At 38.2% G+C, this 26543-nt stretch overlaps 1 protein-coding gene across 7 annotated transcripts in view; it reads right to left on the minus strand.

Annotated features, from left to right (window-relative positions):
* Nucleotides 1-26543, minus strand: part of rb1cc1 (RB1-inducible coiled-coil 1) — a 209139-nt gene that overhangs the window by 53912 nt on the left and 128684 nt on the right. For 4 of the 7 annotated variants that reach the window (XM_072570518.1, XM_072570520.1, XM_072570521.1 and 1 more), the window contains 3 exons: nucleotides 23222-23272; nucleotides 19554-19605; nucleotides 4556-4603 (listed from right to left, as the gene is read on the minus strand). In XM_072570518.1, coding sequence (XP_072426619.1) covers nucleotides 4556-4603; nucleotides 19554-19605; nucleotides 23222-23272 — 151 coding nt within the window. The remainder of the gene's footprint in view (nucleotides 1-4555; nucleotides 4604-19553; nucleotides 19606-23221; nucleotides 23273-26543) is intronic. The other 3 variants (XM_072570523.1, XM_072570522.1, XM_072570524.1) reach the window with 3 other exon arrangements.

Consider the following 26543-nt stretch of genomic DNA (forward strand, 5'->3'; position numbering starts at 1 on the left):
TCAGATTCTGGAGATTTATCCACCTTTATAGTCTCCAAGACTTCCCAAACTTCCTCTTCTGTAATGTTAACTGTTTCTAAAACATCGAAGTTTATTTCTCTGCATTCTCTAGACTTCATTTCTTTCTTCACAGTAAAAACTGACATGAAAGATTCATTTAATATCTCTCCCATCTCTTGGGGTTCAACACAAAGATGACCACCTTCATCTTTAAGGGACCTGCCCTCTCTCTAGTTACCCTCTTGCTCTTAATGGGGGACGGCACAATGCTGCCTCACAGCACTGCTCCAGGGTCCCAGGTTCGATTCCAGCCTCAGGCAACTGTTGCGTGGTGTTTGCACATTCTCCCAGTGTCTGCGTGGGTCTCCTCCAGGTGCTCCGGTTTCCTCCCAAAGTCCAAAGATGTGCAGGTCAGGTAAATTGGCCATGCTAAATTGCCCCTAGTCAGAGGGAAATGGGTCTGGGTGGGTTACTCTTCAGAGGGTCAGTGTGGACTTGTTGGGCCGAAGGGCCTGTTTCCACGCTGTAGAGAATCTAATCAAATATCTTTAGATCATCCTTAACCTTATTATCCAATGCTATCTCATATCCCCTCTTTGCCTTGCTGATTTTTTGTTCAGAATGCCCCTACATTCTTTATATGAAGAGATTCGATTGAACCAAGTTACCAAATCTAAAATAAGATTCACTTTTATTCCTGACTGGAACTCCAATATCTTTATTCATCCATTGTTCCTTAATCTTATCAGCCTTGCCTTTCACTCTTACAGGAATATAATGCCTCTGAACTTGTCATCACACTCTTGAAAGCCTCCCACTTGTCAGTTGCCCCTTTACCAGCAAATAGTCTACTCCAATCAACCTTTGAAAGGTCTTGTCCCATACCATTAAAATTTGCCTTACTCCAATCAAAAAATTTAACTTTCACAGAAGACTTATTCTTTTCCATGACCACTTTGAAACTAAAAATTATAATCGCTAGACCCAAAGTGTTCTCCCACTTTGATTTCAGTCACCTGCCTTGCCTTCTTGCCAAAAAGAATGTATAGTTTTGCTTCTTCTCTAGTAGGAGTAGCCACATATTGATAAAGAAAATTGTCTTGAAAATATTTAACAAATTCTTCACCATCCAAACCTTTAACACTATGGTAGCCCAAATCAATGTAGGATTGCTGCAAAAAGACATTTTGTTGAAGATTTTTGTCTTGTACTCATCAGGATCATTTACCAAAAATACTCAAGGAAAGAAAAATTCAAATTTATACTGAATTGAGGAGTAAGTAATTGACATACCCTACCCTTCCAGGTTAAACCAAAGGTTTGCACAACAGATGAAGCTAGTTAACTTCACACTTCTACTATATAGTGCAAACATGATGGGCTTCACCACGAGCAAAATGCTGTTATCAAGCCAAAAAGACATTGTGCCCATCACACGGATGAGTAATTTAGTATACGAATTTCAATACCACGAGGATGCTGATATGTAGACCGTCTATGCAAAGACTGGCAGCTCGAATTAAACAGTGTATCCCTTCAGGTGATCACAACAAACAAGGGAACATATTTAACCAGCCTGTACCTGCAAAATTCACAACACTGCGCAATATTAGATGTACTTCCACAACAGGACAACATTTGCTAAATCATCTCCAGCATGCGAAGAAATATGACAATAATTTTGGATGGTCAATTGTACTTGCATGCACATCATCTTCCTTCAAAACAGAATGAGCATGCATGTGCAATGCACCTGCTCCAACTTAAAATAGTGACAGCCACTCTGATTAATTTCCCAGATCAATGAGTTTTCCAACCAAAATCATCAGCACGGTTTAAAATTTAAGAAAAGCTGGATAATTAACTGTCAATCATCATTAATTAGTGCATTCCACTTGCCAGCCAATCAATATTCTTTTCACAAAGCAAAAATGTTGTTTTCCCTTTACTTTGATATTTCTTGCACATTGTTCTGATGAGTGCAAGATGAAAACATTCACAAACAAGTCTTTTTCAGCAAGTCATATTCTGAACTAGCAACTCTTTCCAATTAAAGAGGAATCATTGTAAAACAGCTGAAACAATTTAATCGGGAAATAATGTAGTCAATAACACTGAAAAAAATGTCACAAGGAATGGCAAGGTACAAAATTGGCAAAACTATGCTAACAATCAAAGCCTAGAATTTATCAACCATAATTCAGGTTGGCTTGAAGTTCAGTTGAATTCCTAACTGTTCATGTTCATTTTCGTTTGAAGCAGTGTATCTGATCGCCCTTTGGTTACATTTCACATTATTATCAGCTAACTTGAAATGATTACAGATTAGCTCATGTTGTATTCGTTTGTACTGTGTCCTGTACATCTCAAATACACTTTTACTGAACATTACATTCACAAGGTAATGATTAAATCTGGAGGTATCTTAAGAGATGATTATGCTGATCTTCATATAATTGGAGATAAAAAAGTAATTCTAAAGATGATGTATAAGGATTCTCAATGACAAAAATGAGCACTTGCTTTTGGTCAGCATCTTTGAGAAACTCAGATTTCTTTCTTACGATGTTCACTTGACTTGAAAAGATGTGAAGACAAGTTTCATTATACAATTCACACTGCCGTTCCAAAGGGATTCTAGCCATTGAGGTTAAAAAAAAAATGATTGTTTGAAATATCACTGGATTGGCGCAATGGATAACTTCTTTGATTCTGAGCTAGACTGTCCAGGTTAGGTCCTGCTCCAGATCTTGACAGTCAAAGAAAATATATTCATAACATGGCCAAACAGATTGACTATTAACCTGCAAGCCCTTCCAATGGAAGGCAGTAAGGGTGGAGAGATTCCTTATCAGCCATACCTTGGAAACATTGTTGTACTTCTACCATCACTATTCATAGCTCCAGTATACAATGTGCCCGCAAAAATATATATTTCCACAGCAACTCAGACTCATAGAATGAAGCGTAACACCCCAATACTATAGGAGCACACCAAACGATGAACATTGAATAACACTGGGGGTCTGTTACAATGCAGTCTTTTGTAGACTTGATATTTGTTGTTTCTTGTTATTTTGATGGTGTTAAATAATTAAATAAAGCAGCTGCCTGTCTGTTTTAATGATTCTTCATCTTATTATTGTATAGTATTGTGAAAGTAACCAGATGCTTTCAGGTATTTTTAGTTTATTGACTAATGTTCCCAGATAGAAAATACTTTGTGGTAATATCATTTGAAAAAATGATTCAGAGAAAAGTTTTGCATAACTATTAGGAAGCAAAGTTATCACAAAAGTGTATGTATGTATTAAGTTACTTCATGGAATTAGTTTTTCATTTAGAGTGAGAGCAACACACTTTAGGTTTAAAAGCTAAATGGAAAGACCCAATATTCATCCAAAAATCAATCACTGCGATAGGAAACAAAAAATAACTTGAAATTCTGAGTATATATAATTATTTAGAACAAACATACAGGCAGATAAATATTCAACTGTAAAATATGCCAGATACTACAACATGCAACACCTAAAAGACAAAATATCATTAAATGTGCATTTCCCAGCAAATTCCCCAAAGCTCTTTTTAAAAATATTTTTCCCTTATCCAGTAATCAAGGATCCTCAAAAATACAAACAGCACAAGTATTATTGCAAGTAAAACAACCCTTCAAAATTGCTGTGCATATCATGCTTCCGTTCTAATGGCAGTACCATGTGAACACCATCTCCTTGATATGAAATGCAATCTTTCTTGTTATTTACATAGCATCACTCTTTATATAGACTGCTCGCATAGCTCTAAGGGTGAGGGGTTTCAGTTAAAGGGTAGATAATCTATAGTTACCTAGTAATCACACTATATTTATAGTCTAGGAAAGAAAACGGCGAATTGGTTAGCAAAATTAAATGTTACACCATATTTTAAAAAAGCTGTGGCATTTATGTTCTTTAGCAACCAATTTTACTTTCAACAAATATATACGTGCGAGCTTCATACAAACTGCATTACTTCACTATACATCTTTTCCAAACTGAGTGTTCCTCAATAATTTGAAATTCACTAATAGTTTCTGGATATTTTAGAAGAGGCCAAAAAAGTTTTGATAATATGTCTGGAATCTGGAGCAAACAGCTTCTCAGAACAGGATAAAAATGGTAGGGTAAACCAAAAGGAGTTTTAAAATACAAAATTCTCAGGTATTTGCATTTGAAAAATCCCCAATTGAAAACTGTGTTGAAATGGGGGGGATTTGTTTAGAAACTAAAGCTATTGTTTAACAAAATAAAAAAGGAATATTAAGAAACAGTTGTTTTTTGTTTTTCTTTAAAAAAAGCAAACTCTGATTTTATGAGAAGTCTGGAAGCAACTGCAAATTTGCAAGTAATAGTACTTTTCTCACCTCTTCTCTGCACTTTCCCCGATTTTCTAACAGAGCAGTAGAATTAAAATAGCTCATGATAGGGTTAATTCTGAAACTGTTGTCCTTAAAGATGTGAGTTGGGCCAAATATAACTATTTATTTGCTTTGTGGCCCAAATAGAATACATACCAATCTTTGATTTAAACGTTTATTCTCCTCTTCTTTCATTTGTAATGTCTACAAGCAAGCAAAATAAATTCATTTTTTAAATTGGTAGCACATTTGACATAAAACTTAGAATTTGTTAATTAATTGATTGGCAAAATAAAAAGTACTTGTGTGAAAAAGTAAAATGCCACCATCAGATAACAGCAAAAAGTTTAAATAAGTTATATTCAATGACATTTAGTCTCAATTAGTTTCCCTTAATATATGTACACGAACAACAATAACAATTGAATTACATTGAAACTTTTTTTTGGGCAATGCTGAGTTTGTTTGATTAGAATGTGCTTCAAGCCAGAAATCATATTTACAAATAGATCAAATATTAGAACTTTGAGATAGTGTTCCAGATTTAATTCGATTATATGCTGTGCGAACTTTACTTGACAACATTGGTGCTGATGTGATCAGTTAAGTAGTTCCTTTTGTGTTGCGAATTTTCATGGTCAATTATAAGCGATGAAAAATGTGATGCAACTTTAGAGATCATTGAGACATGAAGTATTTGAGGAAAGTTTTATTTAAAAATATACATAAAATATAATTAATTTATGGGCAAAAAATAGATGTATGTAACACAAAGATAGTAACTAGAAAAAGGCTTAATTAAAAGGGACATGGCTAGCTCTCACTAATGAAAACAATATGAACATTTTCTGATTGGGCTTGGCAAGGTGGAAGTGGAAAGTCATTTCTTTTTGTGGACGTGTACAGAATTAGGATTTAAAATTAGGAGTTGCCTTTTTAGGACTGAGATGAGGTGGTTTTCTCTCTAGAGAGAATTGCATGGCTTTGGAATTCTCGGACTCAGATGATAGAAGTGAAGTCATTGAATATTTTTAAGACAGAGGTAAACAAACTCTTGTTCAGGAAGATTATGGAGGTAGGTGGGGATTATGGAGGTAGGTGGGGATGTGGAATCTGAGCAGGCATTTTTGTAATGTTCTGGGAAGTTGGGTTCCAATGCCACAATGCCAGATAGTGAAATTTTAACTAAATAAATAAAATTTAGAGAATTAAAAAAAAACCTTCAAGGTGACTACTGATTAATGAACCACGTGAGTTTTGCAATAATGTACTTTTGGGAAGGAAATCTACTATCCTTAAATGGTATGGCTTACCTACAGACACACAGCAACATGACTAATTCATGACTATCCTCCAGGCTGAATGAGCACATTCAATGAATAAGAAAAACAAAATAGATCAGCTATGATCTTATCAAATTATGCAGCATTGTATGTTCATAAGATAATGGGAGAAATTGAATGAAATCCTGCCCTATTAGAACAATTTATGCATTGCAAGTGCAAGTAATGATATTGTTTCTTTCAGTTACAAGTAAATGTCCAATACTTATTTTCCAAGTCACTGGTTTGACTAACAGGTAACAATGAAGTAAATGTGAAACAAAGAAGATGATAACTGCATATTCAAGAAAGAATAAAAATGTTTTTATGCTAGGTTTTACATGACCAAGAGCATCCAAAAACACTTCTCAGCTAACAAATTATTTTGAAATGCAGTCAATGTTGCATCAGCAAACATAGCAGAAAACATACATACAAAGTCATCACAAACAACAAGATGAATGGCAATTAAAAGTTATTCTTGTTGCTGTGCATTTAGGAATACATCTTGTCCAGAAGACTAAACATTCGACGGTTAATTGCTCCCTTCAACAACAGTTATATTTTGTTTATAACCATCTGTTTCGACAAAGTGTTATGTGTAAAACAATGTTGTTTTTAATCAAGACTGTTTGAATTAGATCTCAAGTTATCCACTCTTTTTCTAAGATTCTATTGGCAAATGTTGGCCTCAGTATTATATAAGATTATCGACATTAAGAACATAAAGGGAGGCAAAGATTATACAATCAGGAAAGGAATGTTGAACATTTAGAAAACTCTGGATAGGCACTTAGACATCACGTGATGGTCACCGTGCTTCAAGAAAGATGCCAAGGTCCTTGAAAGATTTACTAGAACAGTTCCAGGGTTTGGAGTGGTGTGGTTTTGTTATAAAACTAGGTTGGAAAGGCTGGTATTATTCTCTTTGAACACAGGAAATTGTGCAGGATTTGATAGAGGGGTTAAACAGGCTTACAGAGGGTAGAAAATGAAATGGGTGGAATAACTCTTTTACATTGAGTGGAAATGACCTAAAATTCATTGTCCACAAGGGTGGTAAAAGGGTAAATACAGTCAAGTTTCACTTTTGTAGCGCTTATGTCCTTAAAAAAGTTAGCTTTTTCAATGGGAGCCAATTGGATAGATTCAAACATTTGCTAGACTCCTCAGGTGATTTTTCATTATTTTTATTCTTCTATCAATTTTGGTTTGGAGCTGCAAACTGGGAATTAAGAGCTAAAGATGACCTTTTGACAGTGGATAACAGTTTGTGTTAAAAAGAAAACAGACCAAACAATCTTTTGCTCATTTGCAAGGCCAAGCGTAAGGTTTTTGCAAGTTGGCTCCTAATCAAAGGCTTCTGTAGACGCTTCGACATAACAGAACAACTTTATATTTAAACAGATAGCTGAAATTGGCTGTTAACAAGATCAGTATCTAGGAATTTGTTACAGCATGTCTGGAAAGGATCTTATGCTCAAGCAGTCTCTCAAAGAGTCGTCAAGAGTTTAAATTAGGTTTTGGACTATTCTTTCTTTCTTAGAAAACATCTAGATGATGGTGTTACTGAATGAAGGTTTGAAAGCGCCTAACATTCCCCAAGCAGCTCAGAGAATAGTAAACTAAGTTATAAGTATTATTACCTTCATGTGGCTTGGAGGTACTGGTGTTGGACTGGGTGGGCAAAGGTAAACATCACACAACACCAGGTTATTGTCCAACAGGTTTATTTGGAAGCACTAACTTTTGGAGCACCACTCCTTCAACAAGTGGTTGTGGAGGTTAAGATTATCCACTCAATTTATAGCTAAAGGAGACAAGTGTCATGGAGATGTGATATAGCGATCCTTCCTGCTCTCCTGCATTTCTGCAGAAACTTGATGTCTGTGTCAATACACCGGCACTTCAAAGTCATGGCAACCATCGACACCACAAACTGCCAGCTCAAAGTGGAGAGGATCTCCAAGAAGATCGTGCATGTTAACACAGACATCAACCTGGTGTGTGCATTTTTAATTTTGTTTACCTTCTTCTGAGTGATCTATAAGAGTGACTCTGATCAATATTTTCAGAGAAAAAAAAAAATCAACCAGGAAATCATCATCTACACCTGTACAATAACACATCATGAGTACCCAAAACCACTTAAGCAATCTGGTCAGTTGTGTTATTTTATTTTGTCTGTCTGTCTTTTGTGCAAATGGGTTTGAAAACAAAGGTATACTTTGTTGTTTAATTTTCCTCTACTAAAGATATTGCCTTATCAACAAATTGCTAAGTCTTTTTTTTAAGATACAAATCTGTGTCTGGAATGATTATTCACAGAGACGGAGATTGTTTAAATAAAAGTCTATTCGGGACCATTGTGGTAAATTTTAAGGGTCTTTGAAGGTTTTAATTTTACTGTCCTGCAATTACGAGGTAAAAAGGCTGATTTGACTGATTGTCTCTATGCTGTAACACATTCAAAATTTTCATATGTACACAACACAGAGGGTAAAATTCAAGAACAATGATTTTACAAAATACAAAAAGATGCTGGAGAAATAGTGCAATGAAGAAAAGTTTGAAACTTATCACATCGACCCTTATTGTGACAGAGATATAGAGATAAATGCCAAGAGAGTGGCACATCTGATCAATTTGATGGAATTTTATGAAAAGGTGACCAGATGTGTAGATGAGGGCAATGTTTCTTTTCAAAGCCATTCATGAGATAAGAGCATCACTGGCTAGGCCAACATTTATTGCCCAAGGGCAGTTAAGAGTCAATCCCATTGCTGTGGGTCTGGCATCACACAGATCAGATCAACAGTGAACCACGTGATTTTTTTTCCTGACAATCAACATTGCCATCACGGTCATCATTAGACTCTTAATTCCAGATTTATATTGAATTCAAATTTCACCATCTGCCATAGCAGGATTTGAACCTGGATCCCAGAACATTATCTCATTGATAATACTACTAGGCTATTGCCTCCCCTACTTTTAATATAGTCCACTTGGACTTAGTCACATAGTACAGAAACAGGCCCTTTGGACGAACTCATCCATGCCAAACAAGTTTCCAAAACTGAAACTACATTAGGTCTAAATCTCCCTAAACCTTTCCTATTCATTTACCTGTTCAAATGGCTTTTAAATATTTTAACTGTACCTACATCTACCACTTCCTCTGGCAGCTCATTCCATGTATGTACCACCCTCTACATAAAAATGTTGCCCCTCAGGTCCCTTTAAGTTTTGGATTCCCCTGCCCAAGGGAAAAGCCCATGGCTTTGCCCCTCATGATTTTATAAAGATCACCTCTCAGCTTCCTACACTCCAGGGAAAGATGTCCCAGCATATCAGCCTCTTCTTATAACTCAAACTCTCCAGTCTCTAACACCCTTGTAAATCCTTCTTTGTACTATTTGCAATTTAATAACATCTTTTCTATTACAGGGTAACCAGAATTGTATGCAGTACTCCAAATGTGGCTTTAGCAATGTCTTGTACAGCTGGACCATGATGTCCCCTGTACTCAAATGCTTTGACTGACAAAGGCAAGCCTGCCAAACACCTCCTTCACCATCTGTCTACCTGGAATGCCACTTTCAAAGACTATGTATATGCATCTCTCAGTCTCTTTGTTCAACAAATCCCCCAAGGCCCTACTATTAAAAATGTATGTCTTGGCCTGGATTTTTGCCCTGCAAAATGCAACAACTCATTTATCTAAACTAAACTCCATCTGCCACTCCTCAGCTCATTGGGCCAGGTGATCAAGATTTCTTTTAACCTCTGATAATCTTCTTCACTATCCACTGTACCACAAATTTTAGTGTCATCCACAAACTTACTAACTGCTTCTCCTTTATTCTCATCCAAATCATTTATATAAATGACGAACACAACCGATCCTTGTGGCACACTGAATAGTAACCCTCTACCACCATCCTCTGATTCCTACCAGCAAGCCAATTTTGTATCCAATTTGCTAGCTTTTCCTGGATCCCATGTATTCTAACCTAACTAGTCTACCAGGCGGAATCTTGCTGAAATCCTTGCTATAGTCCATGTAGTTAATGTCTACTGCTCTCCTTTTATCTATCTTCTTGGTCACCTCAAAAAAACCTCAAATCAAGTTTGACAAACATAATCTCCCATGCACAAAGTCATGCTGACTATCCCTAATCAGTCCTTGCCTTTGCAAATGCATGGAGATCTTCTCTCTCAGAATCCCCTCCAACAACGTACCTACCACTGATGTCAGTTGTTCCCTGGCTTTTTCCTGCAGCCTCTCTTAAATAATCACACATTAGCCACCCTCTAGTATTCTGTGGCCTTATATGCAGTTGTTGATGATAGAAATATTTCTGTTAGGGGTCCTGCAATTTTTTTTTCTCTAGCTATTCCACAGTAAATAGGGTAAAGGAGTGGGTGGGGTAAAGAGGTGGGTCTGGTTGGGATGCTCTTTGGAGGATTGGTGTTGACCTGATGGACCAAAGGGCCTGTTTCCACACTGTAGGAATTCTATGGTGATAAATACTGATGAGAAATAGTCATTTAAGATCTCACCCATCTTCTATGGATTAGAATAGCAAGGTGGCTGGTTTCGACTGGCACAGATTCTATGTGGATCTCTGATTCCATGAGTGAAAGAAGCAAGCCAGACACAGAGCCAGAAAACCAAAGCCAGTGATAGCAATCAAAATAAGATATATCTATTTGCGCTGCTAATTTGTCTAAATAATTGTGATATTACTGCAGTAATGGAGACATGGCCACAGATGGAAATGGAAAATTCAAGAGTATTCATTAATTATGAAGGACAGGTAAAAAAGGGCAAGGTGGGATAACACTGTTATAGAGTCATAGAGATGTACAGCATGGAAACAGATCCTTTGGTCCAACTCGCCCATGCTGACCAGATATCCCAACCCAATGTAGCTGTTCGAGAATTGAAGATCAGTGCAGGTATGAGGAAAGATAGTGGCTTGGAAAATTGTGATGTAGAAACTGTATAGGCGGAGATAAGAACTACAATGAGTCAGAAAGTGTTTTTGGGATTGTCTATAGGTCACGAATAGTAATGGAGATTCAAAGGAAAACATTTTAACAAGAAATCAGAGATTCATGCAACATCTCAGTACATTTGTAATCATGGTTGGCTTTAATTGACATATTGATTGGACAAACCAAACTAGCAATAATATTGTGATAGTGGATTTCCTGGAGTATGCACTTGATGGCATTTTAGCTGAGGAATCAACCAGAGAACAGGCCATTCTAGACTTGGTATGGAACAATGAGAAAACATTAACAATCTTCTGTAGGTTTCCTTCAGGAAAAGTGATCATAATGCTGTTCTATTCTTTATGAAGGTGGACAGTCAAACGTGAAATGAGGGCCTTGAATCTAAATAAACAGACTATGAAGCATGAATTAGAAAGGGTCAATTGGGGAATCTTACTAAAATGGCGGATAGTCAATGATCTATGGTTAAAGAACTGATACATGAATTACAAAAAAATATTCATTTCCAACTAGCGCAAAAATACAAGAGAAAAAGTGGTTCAACCATGGCTTACAGAATAAATTAGGGATAGTATTAAATTCAAAGGGGAGATACAAGATTGTCTGAAAAAGGTGCAAGCCAGAGAACTGGCAGATTTTAGAATTCAGGAAAAGAGGAAAAGAAGTTGACCAAGAGGGGAAATATACAGTAAAATTAGAAGGGACAATAATAAATTGTAAAAGCGCCCATAAATATATGAAAGAAAAAGAAATGAAGAAAAATGTAGACTTCTTATTGTCAGAATACAGGGAAATTACAATGGGAAAACAAAGAAATATCAGAAGAACTGAACACATTCTTTTGTTTTGTCTTCACAAAAGAGAGTATAAATAACTTCACAGAAATGTTAGGGAACTAAGGGTCTTGTGAGAGTGCAGAATTAAAGAAAATCATAAAGAATATCGTTGCAATGTAAATTAACGGGGTTAGAGGCCTGCAGTTCACTTGACCTGATAATCTATATCTAGAACGCTAAAAAAGTGATTTTGGAAAAAAAGAATGTCCATCATTGTTAGTAAACAGTCTGAAAGAAGTGCTTCACCACAGGGAAGAAGCTAAGCTGTCAGTGATAATAAGAAAAAAAGCAGCTCCGGAACCTTACACTGAAAACGAATCGGAACAAAACGTTCTTCAAAGTGAAACATGGAAATAAACCATGCCCAGTTGAAAAGAAAAATGAGAAGTTGCATGGAAAAATGAGTTACACATTAATATGTAAATTTCACAGCATAAGGAGGTATGTGTAAATGAAACCATCTCCCATTATATCCCGACAGAATGGTACAGAAACCCAACAGGTCTAGCTGTATCTGTGGAGAGAAAAACAGGTTTAATGTTTTGAGTTTGTGTAGATCTGAAAAAGTCACAACAGATTCAAAACGTCAACTGTTTTTCTCTCTCCGTAAATGCTGCCAGACCTAATACGGTTCTCCAGCGTTTTCTGCATTTGTCTCAGATTTCCAGCATCTAAAGTATTTTGCTTTTATCCCACTACAGCTATACGTTAGACTTTATGAGTGTAACAAAACTGAAGTTCTACATGACCTGCAAGGTAAATGCTTCATGATGCACACAGCAGCTTTAAAATGAACAGAAATGCTAACTCTATCCATGTTAGGAGTAACCACTTCATTTGAAGTAACAGACCATAGTCTCTAGGTGGACTGAGCTCAATGGGAAGCATCACATGAAAGTTATTTATTTATTTGGTAGGCACTGCTGTAGAACACATTTTGCTAAGTTGTTACTTTCAAATCAAATCACCGGTACTTACTGGGATGAAATTCCTTTTTCTTACTTATTTAAACAAAATATCTCTCGACCTCAACTTGTGATGCTTTTCTTTAAATTAAGGTATCACAAGGGATTCAAGGAAGTTTGCCATCCTCACCTGGTCCAACCCACATGTGACTCCAGGCCCATAGCAATGTGGTTGACTCTCAATTGCCCTCTGAAATGGCCTAGCAAGCCATTTAGTTCTAACAATCACTACAAAGTCTCAAACAAATGAAACCAGACAAATCACCTAGCATTGACCTAGGCACTGGAAAAGACAATGGCAGAAATAGCACTGTCGACCTTGCAATGTCCTCCTCATCAACATCTGGGGGCTAGTGCCAAAACTGGGAGAGTTGTCAAACAGACAATAAAGCAACAGCCTGACATTATCTATAAAGGTATGATTCCATGAGTATGACGATTTCCCAGACACCACCATCACCATTCTTGTCTCACCAGCAGGACAGACCTGCCAGAGATGGCAGCACAGTGGTATACAGTCAGGAAGGTGTTGACTCCGGATCCCATGAACTCTCATGGCTTCAGGTTAAACACAGGCAAGGAAAGCTCCTGCTGATCCCTCAGCTGATGAATTGATACTTCTCCAATTTGAACAACACCTTAAGGATGCATGGAGGATGGCAAAGGCATAAAATGTAATCTGGGTGGGGATTTCAATGTCTACTACCAAGAGTGGTTTGGCAGCAGTACTACTGATTGAGCTGGTCGGGTCCGAAGGTTATAACTGTTAGACTGGGTCTACGGCACACGGGGAGGCAACCAGCAAGAGGGAAAAATATATTCGACCTCATCCTTACCAATTTACCAAATGCAGCTGCATCTTCCCATGACAGTATCGATAAGAGTGACCACGGCACAATCCTTGTGGAGACAAAGTCCTACCTTCACATCGAGAATGACCTCCATTGTGTTGTGCAGCACTATCACAGTGCTAAATTGGACAGACTTTGAACAGGTCTAGCAATTCAAGTCTGGGCATCCTTGAGGCACTGTGGGCCATCAACAGTAGCAGAATTTTACTCCAACACAATCTGTATCCTCATGATCCAGCATATTCCCCATTCAACCAATACCATCAAGCCAGGGGATCAACCCTGGTTCACTGGTGGGTGCAGGAGGGCATGCTAGAAGCAGCACAGGCATATCTAAACATGACATGTCAACCTGGTGAAGCCACCAAACAGGACTACGTGCACATCAAACAGCGTAAGCAGCAAGTCATAGACAGAGCTAAGTGACCCCACAGCCAATGGATAGAAGTAAGCTCCGCAGTCCTGCCACATCCAGTCATGAATGGTGGTGGACAATTAAACATTGGAGGAGGCAGGTCCACAAGTAACTCCATCCTCATTGATGGAAGAGCCCAGCACATCAGTGCAAAAGATAAGGCTTATGCTTTTGCAGCAATCTTCAGTCAGAAGTGCTGAGTGGATGATCCAGCTCAGCCTCCTCCAGTGGTCCTCAGTCTTCAGCCAATTCAATTCACTGCACATGATATCACTAGCCCCCAGATGTTGGAGGCTCTGGATACAGCAAAGGCTTTGTGCCCTGACAACATCTCGACAATAGTGAAGGCTGATGCTCCAGAACCTGCCGCTCCCCCAGTACAGTTACAACACTAGCACCTACCTGACAATGTGGAAAATTGCCCAAGTGTGTCCTGTACATAAAAAGCAGGAGAAATCCAACTCAGCCAATTACCCCCCCCCCCCCCCCCACCGATTAGACTACTCTTGATAGTCAGTAAAGTGATGGAAGGTCTCATTGAGCAATAATATGCTCAGTGACACCCAGTTTGGGTTCCGCCATGGCCACTCAGCTCCTGACTTCATTACAGCCTTGATTCAAGCATGGACAAAAGAGCCAAATTCCAGAGGTGAGGTAAGTGACAGCCCTTGATATCAAGACTGCATTCAACCAAGTGTGGCATCAACAAGTCCTAGGTGGAATCAATGGGGACCCAGGGCAAACTCTCCAGCAATCAGAGTCATACTGGACACTTTAGAAGATTGGTATAGTTGTTGAGGTCAGTCATCTCAGCTCCAGGACATCTCTGTTGGAGTTCCTCAGGGTAGCATCCTAGGTCCAACCATTTTCAGTTGCTTCATCAATAACCTTACCTCCATCATAACGTTAGAAGTGGGGATGTTTGCTAACAATTGCACAATGTTCAGCACCATTCGCTACTCCTCAGATTCTGAAGCCATCCATGTCCAAATGCAACAAGAATCTGGACAACATCCAGGCTTGGTTAACATGTGGCAAGAAACATTTGTGCCACGCAAATACCAGGCTATGACCATCCCCAATAAGAAACAATCTAACCACCACCCCTTGACATTCAATGGTGTTACCATCACTGAACCCCCATTATCAACATCTGGGAGTTATAATTGATCAGAAACTCAACTGGACTCACCACATAAATGCAGTGGCTACAACAGCCAGGTCAGAGGCTAGGAATACTGTGGCGAGCAACTCACCTCCTGACTTGCGAGAGTCTGTCCACCATCTACAAGATGGAATACTCCTGACTTGCCTGGATGAGTGTAGTCCCAACAATACTCAAGAAACTTGACACCATTCAGGACAAAGCAGCCTGCTTGATTGGCATTGTATTCACAGTCAGTGATGCCCATATCCCACAAAAATGAATAAAAAGTGCTTCCGCACAATGCTGATTTAGGACAAGAGAAAATATAATCAAATGGGACTTGTTTAAGAAAATTGTTATCCATGTGTGAAAGTGACATAATAATACAGCTTGAAACTCACTAAATGTTTGTACTTACAAGAGCTAATTAGATAAATTTAAAATTTCGGGAGACCATGAGTCTAAGAGGTTCTATGTTGGGTTTAAAAGATTTATTATAGCCTTAATAATAAAGGCATCCTTCATAAGTCAGAACACAAGAGGTTTCTCCCACCATCATGTCCACTACTGGTCTGGTGACAGGAAAGTAGTAGTAACAACTTGAACTAGCATGGATTAAAATTAAGATTTTTCGGTTAAAGACAAAGCACACATCATGCATTTTGAATTCTGACCAAAGTACGATGGTAACCAAAGAATAAAAGCTTTCAGAGTAGAGACTTTCCTACTTCAGATAATTTTGCAGGGCATGACTGGAATTCTTACCATCTACCTCTTTAAACCCTCCTTCCCACTCCTTCCAATCTCACTTGTATTGACAAGTTGTCGAGAAAGATAGCCGGTAATATTAAAAAAAAATGAGGAGTTTATACAAGTATTAAGAGATGAAAGTCAGTAACGATAGAAAACAAACCAAATTGCAGAAGGTTTGATAGGTATATGGTATAAGATTTCAAACCTTTCCTGAAGATAACTGAAAATCATGAGGTGAGGTGATAGGGAAGGATGACAGATGACTTGTTACAAGAATTAAAAGTACAGACAGTACATGCATTAGTTATATTCTTCCAAAATCCCTTTGATTCTGTAAAGATCCCAGCAGATTGGATGTGTTTATGCTAGTGAGAGCAAATTTCAGCTTCCTTCACATGCCTTTTGTTTTCCTTACGCTCTGTATTTAGTTTCAGTATATCCAGGAGGGAGGTGCCTTGTATTTAACACTGAAGTAGACCAACTGGAATTTGGTTCCTTATAACCTCAATTTAGAATGCGAGAAAAATTCCCCTAGAATGGCTACAGTGAACAGACAACAAATTGGTTGTAATACCAGAACCTAAAATGTACTCAAAAAAAGCATGCTCTGACAACCACCACATCTTTGCTACAATTCCATTCACAGAGTTAATGTGTAAGTGGAATCATGCCCACTTGAACTACAGATACAGTTTTCACCACAATAGATTTATTTTCATGGATCATGAATTTTACAGGAGCGAGTAAGATAAATCTGTCTTCCTCTGTGTTTTAAAACTTATATTCATGAGATCATCCAAGTATTAGCAAATGGACAAACCTAATTCGAAGAACTAAGCAGTCACAACATTAGCGTAATACAATACAAAGATTTGAGAAGCAATGGTTGGGTTGAACTGCACCGACAGAGTTTATCACTGCTATGATTCTCTGCAGATTCTAAAATTAAAGTGTGTTTCAAGTTAGTTTTTTTCCCCTGATTCAAAGGATGTGGATATCATTGGTTAGGCCACAGTTATTGTCCATCTTGACTGCCCTGCTTGCTTGAACATAACTCAGTAGTTTGGTCAGGGTACTTTTCTGCACAGCTTTGAACCATCTACCAAAGAGTCATTGCACAGTATTATAAAGTAAAGCTCACGGTTTTACTTCATAGTCTATCTCAATTATGAATACACTGTTACAGGCAGATATGCTATTCAACTTCTCAAACAGACATTTCCTGCCGTAATTTGGGAAAGAATGGTTACTGCCAGAATCATAAATGAGAATAATTGTCACAAACAATGAGACGCCTCACATATTCAAGTAATACAGGCTGTTTCACAGACTCCTTTCCTAATGAAGGACTTATGCCTAAAACATCAATTCTCCTGCTCCTCAGATGCTGCCTGACTTGTTATGCTTTTCTAACACTACACTTTCAACACTAATACAGGCTGCTGTCGGTTTACTTTTTAAAGAGTAAAATAAAAATAATAAACTTGCATATTTCATATCCTTAGGATTTTAAAAATTTATTCAGTCACAGTAGGAAAATATGAGGCGAGTAACTATGTCTACTTGTAGCTTGGTGCCACATTGCAGGCACAGCCAACTGAAGTAAGCACTGTTTGCGAAGCTTGTGTTGGGTAAATATTAGAGGTAAAGCACTCAAAAGGTCAGAGTAGCAATCATATTATTGCATTTTTTTTTAAGTTACTCTAAACATTCATCATAATTTGGACAAACATATTTTCTTTTTACAATGAATATAGAAAATACTTTTTATTTAAAAAGAAACAGTGAGAGAAACCGGATTAAAATGGTTAAAAACAAGCATAAGTGTTTTGACTTTAAAAGTTACTGAAAACAGTTGAAGTTGCATTTAAGGAGAAAAATATATGCTTGCATAAAATGCATATATTGTGGTATCTGCGATGACAACTAATAGTTGGTACAAAGTAATGCTCCCTCCTCTAGCCTCAAATGTACTAATTCATACTCCTGCACACAATAATTTTTACAATGTATATCAACATTTGCTTGAGCAAGAGAAGACAAAAGTTGTTCTAGTATAGGAAAGTCTATTCGATAGCTTTATTAAGACATCTACTACAACTACAACTATTACTACTACTACTACAACTTGCACTACTTTAGTTCTTTTAATGCTATAAAATATCTCAAGGCGTTTACAGATGAAGAGTCTTTGTCCTAAACCTAGTCCAAATTTAAATACAGGCATCATCATAGATTCTAGGGATGAAAGAACAAACACTATGTCTGTGAGCTGACATTTTCTCCATTTCATCAGCATAACATATTTCCAAATAGCAGCATTTGATTAAGAAAGACAAGTAATAGGCCGAGAAAGAGTGCCAACAAGGTTTTCCCCTCCAGCTCCAAGTGCTTCTATCTGTTTGAAAGAGAGTGGAGGATGGGGAGCAAAAGATTAAGCTTAGGGACAAACAAACCATCACTGAGTAGTCATTTTGCATTCAAAAGACACAAACACAGCTTTACTTCATATATTTAGATTGATTGCTTTTTTTTTCAGTCGTATTTTATAAGAATGGATTAATACCAAGCACCATGCCAATTCACTTACATTCCCAATTTCTGCTATAAATACCTATTTTATACTGCTGTAGCCAAATCAATATTTATTCTGAGAAGATAGTTAAGCATAATCCTGAGATAAATCTTTAAGAATATCTTCAGCACAGCACATTGTATAAACAATCATTAATGTAGTCAAGAATCCGGCTAGTTCAAAATATTGCTTTTTAAAAGGAAGTGCAAGTACATAGAGAACATAAATGGAGAATTACGAACTATAAGCCTAAATATTCACGTCAAACAAAGATGTTGGATGCATTATTTAGCATTTCAATTAAAGATATTATTCTTTAACTAAATGAATAATTCATTGACAAGTGTTAATTTTTTCCCCAGTAAAATATAACTGTCATGCATAATTAGGGAACCTCCATAGTCCACACTTCATTTCCATGCATTCCAGTATAGTTCTGAAATTAATTGCAAACTATTAGCCTACATTTTATTACTCGAGCATCAACTGGATAGTCAATTTCCAAAATAAACGGACTTCCATATTTAACATGAATAGCTGGAGGTTCTTTATTTAAAAATAGCTCCATCAGACAAAAAGGTAGAATGTGCATCGGCTTAACAGCAATCCAATTATTGGGAGCCACAACAATATGGTCTTATTTATTTGCTGGTAGGGTTAAAGCTTTGGGGAATAAGTTTGGAAAGACTTTAACACTGGCCTGTGATGAATAAACTCTGATGCTTTTCTTGCATTGGAAAGTTCAGTCGTATGAAGCTTAAAGGGGACATGGACATAAAATTAAATGCTTTTATAACAAGGTGTATAACGTATTGGAAAACTCAAATGCAAGCAAATCTGACAGCCAATTTGAAATGCCCCACAAACGAAAAATGAGATTACTACAACATTTTTGAAAAAGGAAAACTGTTGACTACAGCATTGACAATTTGCTACTGTTGTTTGAATACTGGATAGCATCTTGCATACCTATGCACTTAGTCAGTACTGACCATCCCTACATTTCACAACTAGATTTAAAACTACAACCTTTAAATTTGGAAACAAGCTTACTAACCCGACACACAAATTAACCGTAAACAAGATTAAAACAAATTTAAATTTATGTTCATTGAATTGCGATTATCTTCATTCAGTTCTTAGAGTATTGCTGTGCCATACATGCAACATTGAGGAATTTACTCTATTATGGAGACTTCCCTGTATATTTAACTATCTCCTGCATGACTTTAACCATAATTTATTAGACATGACCATTTACTTACTCTTTCTAAAATCATAATCCTATGTTTTTCTTCAGACATTTGGATGGTTTCACTGTAACAAAATAAGCAGAACTTTGATTAATGCTTTGAAAAAAATAAATTTAAATTGAAATTTTCAATGCTTTTTCCAGCTAACAAATCTCAGAGTTTCAGATGAACAATCAACATCAGTTTTCAAACTGTGGTAGGTACACTTTCTGAAACAGTGCTCAAGGATTTTCTGAACTCCCGCCATCATTCTCAAAAGTATAATTTCTTAACAAGATCGATATGCAATCAAGCTTCTTAAATGCAAGATATATGGTGTAGGGGACAGGAGAAAGGACAAGGATAAAGAGGTAAGCTTCATCTGAAAAAAAATTGAAGCAATTTGGTTTATTTGATTTTATAAATAAATTTTTATGTTTAGTGGCACAACAATCTAATCATACCTAATTTTTCCTATCAACAAAGCAGAACTTGAACATTCAAAACTTTGATCATTTTGGAAATAGCTAAGATTATGTGACTGAAGATAAAACCTGGGCTAGTGTAACAATCAGTTAATTTTGAATACATAATAATGCACTAGTTACACAATATGATCAATGGGTACTTTTGAAATAGGAAACAGAACTTTCCAAATTACAACTGGAATTGTGACCCATTTTAGAACAGCTTAGAATGACACTGCACCATACTTAATATAACAGTGCTTGTGTAGCATTGTGTCCTGTATTGAATAGCAGTTGCATGATGAGACACAGTATGCAGGAGCTGTAAATGAAAACTGCAATATTTTTATTCATTCATGAATTTATGGATGTTGCTGGTTACATCAATATTTATGGCCCATTTCAAATTTCCCTGCAGAAGTTGCTGGTGAACGGTCTTCATGAACTGCTACAATACTTTGGGTGCAAATATATCTACAGTACTGTTGGGAAGAGAATTCCCAGATTTGGTTCAAAATTCAGGCTCACTTAGCAAGCCTTGGGACAATTTTACAATTATGACAATTATGAATGAGATAAAAATCAATGTTATTTAAGCAATGTTACAAAAAGTTCCATCACTCCATACATCTTAAATAGACAGTCAAATAGTGAAATCCTCTTTTCACCAGCCAACAACAGAACTGGAACTACTGAACAGTAACTGTTGCCATATCTGTCCTTCCTAGCAATTGCTGTGGCATTAATGTTTTTTCGCTTTATATGCAAAAGAAAAAAGAAACATGAAACGTATTACACTAGATGAAAACAAATAGAAGGGTCTCACTACAAACATCAGAAAGATAGATAATTTTTTCCTCTCCCTACAACACCATTACTGATGCTTAAACTTCAGTAAGTGGCTCCCCGAGATACAAAGATTTTTATGTTAAGCTAGCACAGCTGCAAATGGATTCCTTACAGCAAATGTCTGCATTCTCACTAAATGCTATTTTCTTCAGTTAATGCCTTCCTGCCAGAGACCCTTAAACAAGCTGTTAACTCTGCTCAGTTTTTCTTAACATAGAAACTTTAAACTTACTACTTCAGCAGCCTCACAGGAGGACCTATTCACTGGTGTCTCAAAAATCTTTCTGCTTCTAGAATTTCCATCTCACTTCCCTCTAAACACCTGAGCATGACTTACCAGCCTTGGCTGTTTCAAAACTTAAGGCAGAAGTGAGGACTGCATAACACCAACACTTAATAACAACACTCTTTCGGTCATTGGCCACTTCTCTCTCTCTCTCTCTCTGATTGTAGTAAGACTCAAGTCAGAAAACCTTCAGTAAATATCAGCTTACTGGTTATTTAATTGAAATCATGTGACATCTTGCCAATGTTGTTTTGAGATCATTTTAAAGTCAGACCTTCATAGACCAGGGAAACCAAAATCTATTTTCTTCCACTGTAAATCCAAAATCAGTAATATATTGTAAACTTGCATAACAGCCTTCAAAACAAAATTAAATAATCTGAACAGAAAGTATCTACAGTGCTAAAGGAAAAAGATTGAGGAGCCGATCTAGGGAATTGCTCTAGTTAGAAGCTAGTGTGGATACAGTGGGCAGAATAGCATTTCCTCTGCTGAAATCACATTTAATTCCATGGAAACATTATTATACATTACTGGATGGTAGTTTGTTTGGACATATTCTCAAACAAGTAGTACAAAGTAACATCAACAGAAAATCATTGGACACATCTCATGTAAGTAGTTCTGCCCATGTCCATGGAGTGAGGCAAAAAAAACTGCAGATGCTGGAATCCAAAGTAGACAGGCAGAAGGCTGGATGAACACAGCAAATCAGGCAACATCAGGAGGTGAAGAAGTCAACGTCACAGGTGCAACACTTCTTCAGGACGAGGGGTGGGTGTAAGCGGAGCTGCAGATAAAAGAATGGCGGGGGCATGATAGTCCATGTTCAGATTATCATATAGTGTAATAAATCATCAGAAACCTTCTCTGATAATGAGTACCAGAAATTAAACTCCCTTCGGGGAAGTGATGGATCAGGTTCAGTACCTGAATATTCAAAAGATTTTAAGATTGCTTGCAGCAGGGATCAAAATTGCTATTCACCTGAACTCTTGAATGCTGTAAAGCTAGTGTGTGGTTATAGAATCAATTGTATAGACTACGTAACAGTGAATCAGACCATTAACCCAATAAGTCAATTTCAATATTAATGCTCCACAATAGCTTCTATTCTAGCACTATCACCATAAGAAACTACACGTTTCTCCCTTTCATTTATCTTTTCCTGAAATGAATCAACCTGTAGAAGTATCTAGAAATGGGTGGGGAGTGAGCAGCGGCTGGTTCTGAAGATTTGATTGTGCAATCCAGCTGCACAGGACATCGTTTTATCAGACATCAGTCGAGGAAGCACCTATAATTATGGAAGGCAATCCTCAAGATTTGCACATAAGAGATATAAAAGCAAGATTTAGTTTGATCAAAATAAGAAAATAAAATACAAACTGTCCCATAACATAAGCCAGAAAGCACCAGCCTTTTAGGTGATAAACAATCTACTCAGGACTTAATATGGGGGAAAGTGAGGACTGCAGATGCTGGAGACCAGAGTTAAAAAGCGTGGTGCTGGAAAAGCACAGCAGGTCAGGCAGCATCAGAGGAGCAGGAAAAGTGAAGTTTTGGGCATAAGTCCTTCATCAGGAATGAAGGAACCGGCAGACAAGAGGAAACACCAACACACTTTGACCGTATATTTGGTTCTGATATAACGCGATAGTTCCATTGCTGTACAGTCCAACATTATAAGAGAACTGCATAGCAGCACCTTTTAAACTAATGGGACCAGGATCACGTTACAGCAGGTAAGGAAAGTTTATGTTCTACAAATAATGGTCTCAGTTCTTCCATCGCACTATAGCTAGTTCACATTATAGCAGAACTGATTATTATTTCCACCCTTCATTTACAAAAATACTTGGAAATAAAATTAGTAGTCTTATTTTTACTGTTGATCTATCAACAGGTTTGCATTACTCACCAGTTCCATTGTAACATGGCCTAAAACCCAGTAATGGGGGCACATCAAGCCTCAGAAACTGCAACCTATACTCAAAAATGAAAACTGAAAACTGTCTAATTTATGTCTTGAAATCCATTTCCAATGTTTTGTCGTCTCAACTATAATTATAAATTTCACTCAAGTTTCAGGTACTAACCAGGTAACACCGAGATTTCCTCTCTCTTGTTCTGCCTCTTCCACCCTACCCCTGTTGACATTAATTAGAATGTTAATATCAGTAAATGTCAACAATCATAGCAATAATCAGACCATTACCAACAAGCTTCTATTTTAATTGCTTTTATCTGTTTAAAAAAAATTGAATGGCAAAAGTTAATTAATGTCAAAGTGGGAGCAATAAGCAAGTTTTAAGCTATTCTGCCATTGGATAACATCATGATTGATTCTCAACCTCAATTTAGTTTTCTTTCTTGATTCCCATATCTTTCCATTCTCCCTCAAATCCAAAAAATGATAAATCTCATCTTTGAACATCCTTAACAAAGCAGCATCCACATCTTGGGTGTCAGAGATTCAAAAGAACCACACTCCTCAATGTAGTCTGAAATGGTTGACTCCACATCTACAAATAAAGGGCAAAAGTTCAGGATATTTCAGGCAGGGAAACAGCCTCTCAACATCAGCCCTGCCAAATCCCTTAAGAATTTTGATGTTGCAATGAAATTATCTCTCATTTTACCAAACTATGGAGATTATAGGCCCATTCGCCATCATCTTTGCACGGATACAAAGGGATTCGTTTAGATTAGATTACTAGATTACTTACAGTGTGGAAACAGGCCCTTCGGCCCAACAAGTCCACACCGCCCCGCCGAAGCGTAACCCACCCATACCCCTACATCTACATCTACATCTACCCCTACCTAACACTACGGGCAATTTAACATGGCCAATTCACCTGACCTGCACATTTTTGGACTGTGGGAGGAAACCGGAGCACCCGGAGGAAACCCACGCAGACACGGGGAGAATGTGCAAACTCCACAGTCAGTCGCCTGAGGCGGGAAATGAACCCGGGTCTCTGGCGCTGTGAGACAGCAGTGCTAACCACTGTGCCACCGTGCCGCCCGTGAATCTTTATTTCATCTTACCTTAAGAAAATGTATTATTTCTTAGAGGGAGACAAAACAGTAGTCTCCAAGTCTCACCTGTACAGGATGGGAAAATAGGCTGGGAAAGTTAATGATGATATGTAACAGCTGCATGACCTTAAATGAGTCCTGTGAACATTCCTTTACAGGCAAAAGGCAGCACCAGCCACACGTTTTTTTTTAATACTGGCTGTTTGTTACAACATATGAGAGAGCAAGAGAGAGAGCGAGAGAGCAGACACTGTGGAGGTGGGGGTGGGTTCGAAGGTGAAATAAAAGATAACCAGAAGCAAAATGTTTGCGACGAGAAAGTGAGGACTGCATATGCTGGAGGTCAGAGTTGACAGTGTGGTGCTGGAAAAGCACAGCAGGCTAGGCAGCATCTGAGGAGTAGGAGAATCGACATTTCAGGCTTAAGCCCTTCACACCGCCGCCCCCACCCCCCAACCTCTGGCCAAGGCCCCGGAAGGATCCTTCCACATCCAACAGAAACTTACCTGTACCTCCAAAACTGTCATCTGCTTTATCTGTTGCACACGATGTGGTCTTCTCTGCATCAGGGAGACAGGACGCCAACTTGCGGACTGTTTCAGAGAACACCTCTGGGACACACGCACTAACCAACCCCACTGCCCATGGCTAAACACTTCAACTCCCCCTCCCACTCCACCAAGGACATGCAGATGCTGGGCCTCTTCCATCACCAAAACCTAACCACCCAACGCCTAGAGGAAGAACGCCTCATCTTCTGCCTTGGGACCTTGCAACCACACAGGATTAATGTGGATTTCTCCAGGTCCCCATCTCCCCTCCCTCCCATCTTATCCCAGTCTCAAGCCTCCAACATGGCACCACCCTCTTGAACTGTCCATCATCTTTCCCATCTATCCACTCCACTCTCCTCTCCAACCGATCACCTTCTCTACCACCTTCATTGACCTATTACATTCTCAGCTACCTTCCCCCCCACCCCACCCATTTATCTCTCAGCCCCCTTGCCCACAAGCTTTAGTACTGATAAATCTCATGCCCCAAAATGTTGATTCTCCAGCTCCTCAAATGCTCTCTAGCCTGCTGTGCTTTTCCAGCATCACACTCTCGATGCAAAATGTTAGCGACAATATTAAAAGTAGGGATTGAAAGAAGATAGATGGAATACGTTCAGATGCTATTTACAATACATGGAAGATGCACTGCTCTTCCAAGTGGAAGGACGTAAGATAGGCTAAATTAGATGTGGAAGGGGGAATGGAAACCACATGGACTGAATCTCCCACAAGATCACTATACCCTAGCCTGGAGGAAGTCGGACAGTAATGGGGAGCCAATCGATTAGGAGTGGCGCCTGGACTTCAGGATCCAGGGCTCCGCGTAAGGGCATTTAGTGGGATGACTGAAGACCAGAGGCCTCATATCCTTATCACTCTTTATTGGAGGAAAGGCAATGTACGACAAGATATTGCATTATTATACACTGGAGCAAAAGTTATTATTATACATGGCAATCCATATAGACATGCAGGGCTCTGAACGATTATTAATGGATTTGGTGGGGTGATAATATCAGCAGTTAAAACAAATATTAGAATGACCTTGGAAAATGGATCCCCATGAGTAGTCCCAATATTGCTATCCAACATACCAGAAAATGTAATCAGCATGGACTTAAGAGGTACCACCTTGCAAACCCCATTGGGTAAATTCTCTTTTGGTATACAGCTGTGACAGTTACCCTTGGCAAAGCAAAATGGGAACCCCTCATTATCCCTCCACCTTCATGGGTGGTTTTTGATGAACAGTATCGTATTCCTGTAGGACACAAAGAAATAGGGGATACTGTACAGGGTCTGTTAGCTGTGGAGATTGTGACACATACAGTATCAGTGTACGATAGGAGAAAGTGAGGACTGCAGATGCTGGAGATCAGAGCTGAAAATGTATTGCTGGAAAAGCGCAGCAGGTCAGGCAGCACCCAAGGAGCAGGAGAATTGACGTTTCGGGCATCAGCCCTGAAGAAGGGCTTATGCCCGAAACGTAGATTCTCCTGCTCCTTGGATGCTGCCTGACCTGCTGTGCTTTTCCAGCAACACATTTTTCACGTCATGGGATTTGTCCACCTTAATAGCCTCGAGTCTACCAAACATATCTTCCCTACTTACGACAACCTACTGATCCGTAGACGGACTAGCAAAAGCCAGAACAGTTGAAGTTGCATCTGAAGAATATCACACTGAAAAATGGGCTCATGAGAAATCAGGACATTTTGGGTATCACTGCACTGTGTAATGGGCAAGTGATCGAGGTTTGCACTGACCCACCGATCTGCTGAAAGAAGTCGTTGGCAAGTGTGAGATATGTCAAAAGGTA

This window comes from Chiloscyllium punctatum, chromosome 5 (genome assembly GCF_047496795.1).
Source record: "Chiloscyllium punctatum isolate Juve2018m chromosome 5, sChiPun1.3, whole genome shotgun sequence".
NCBI lineage: Eukaryota > Metazoa > Chordata > Chondrichthyes > Orectolobiformes > Hemiscylliidae > Chiloscyllium > Chiloscyllium punctatum.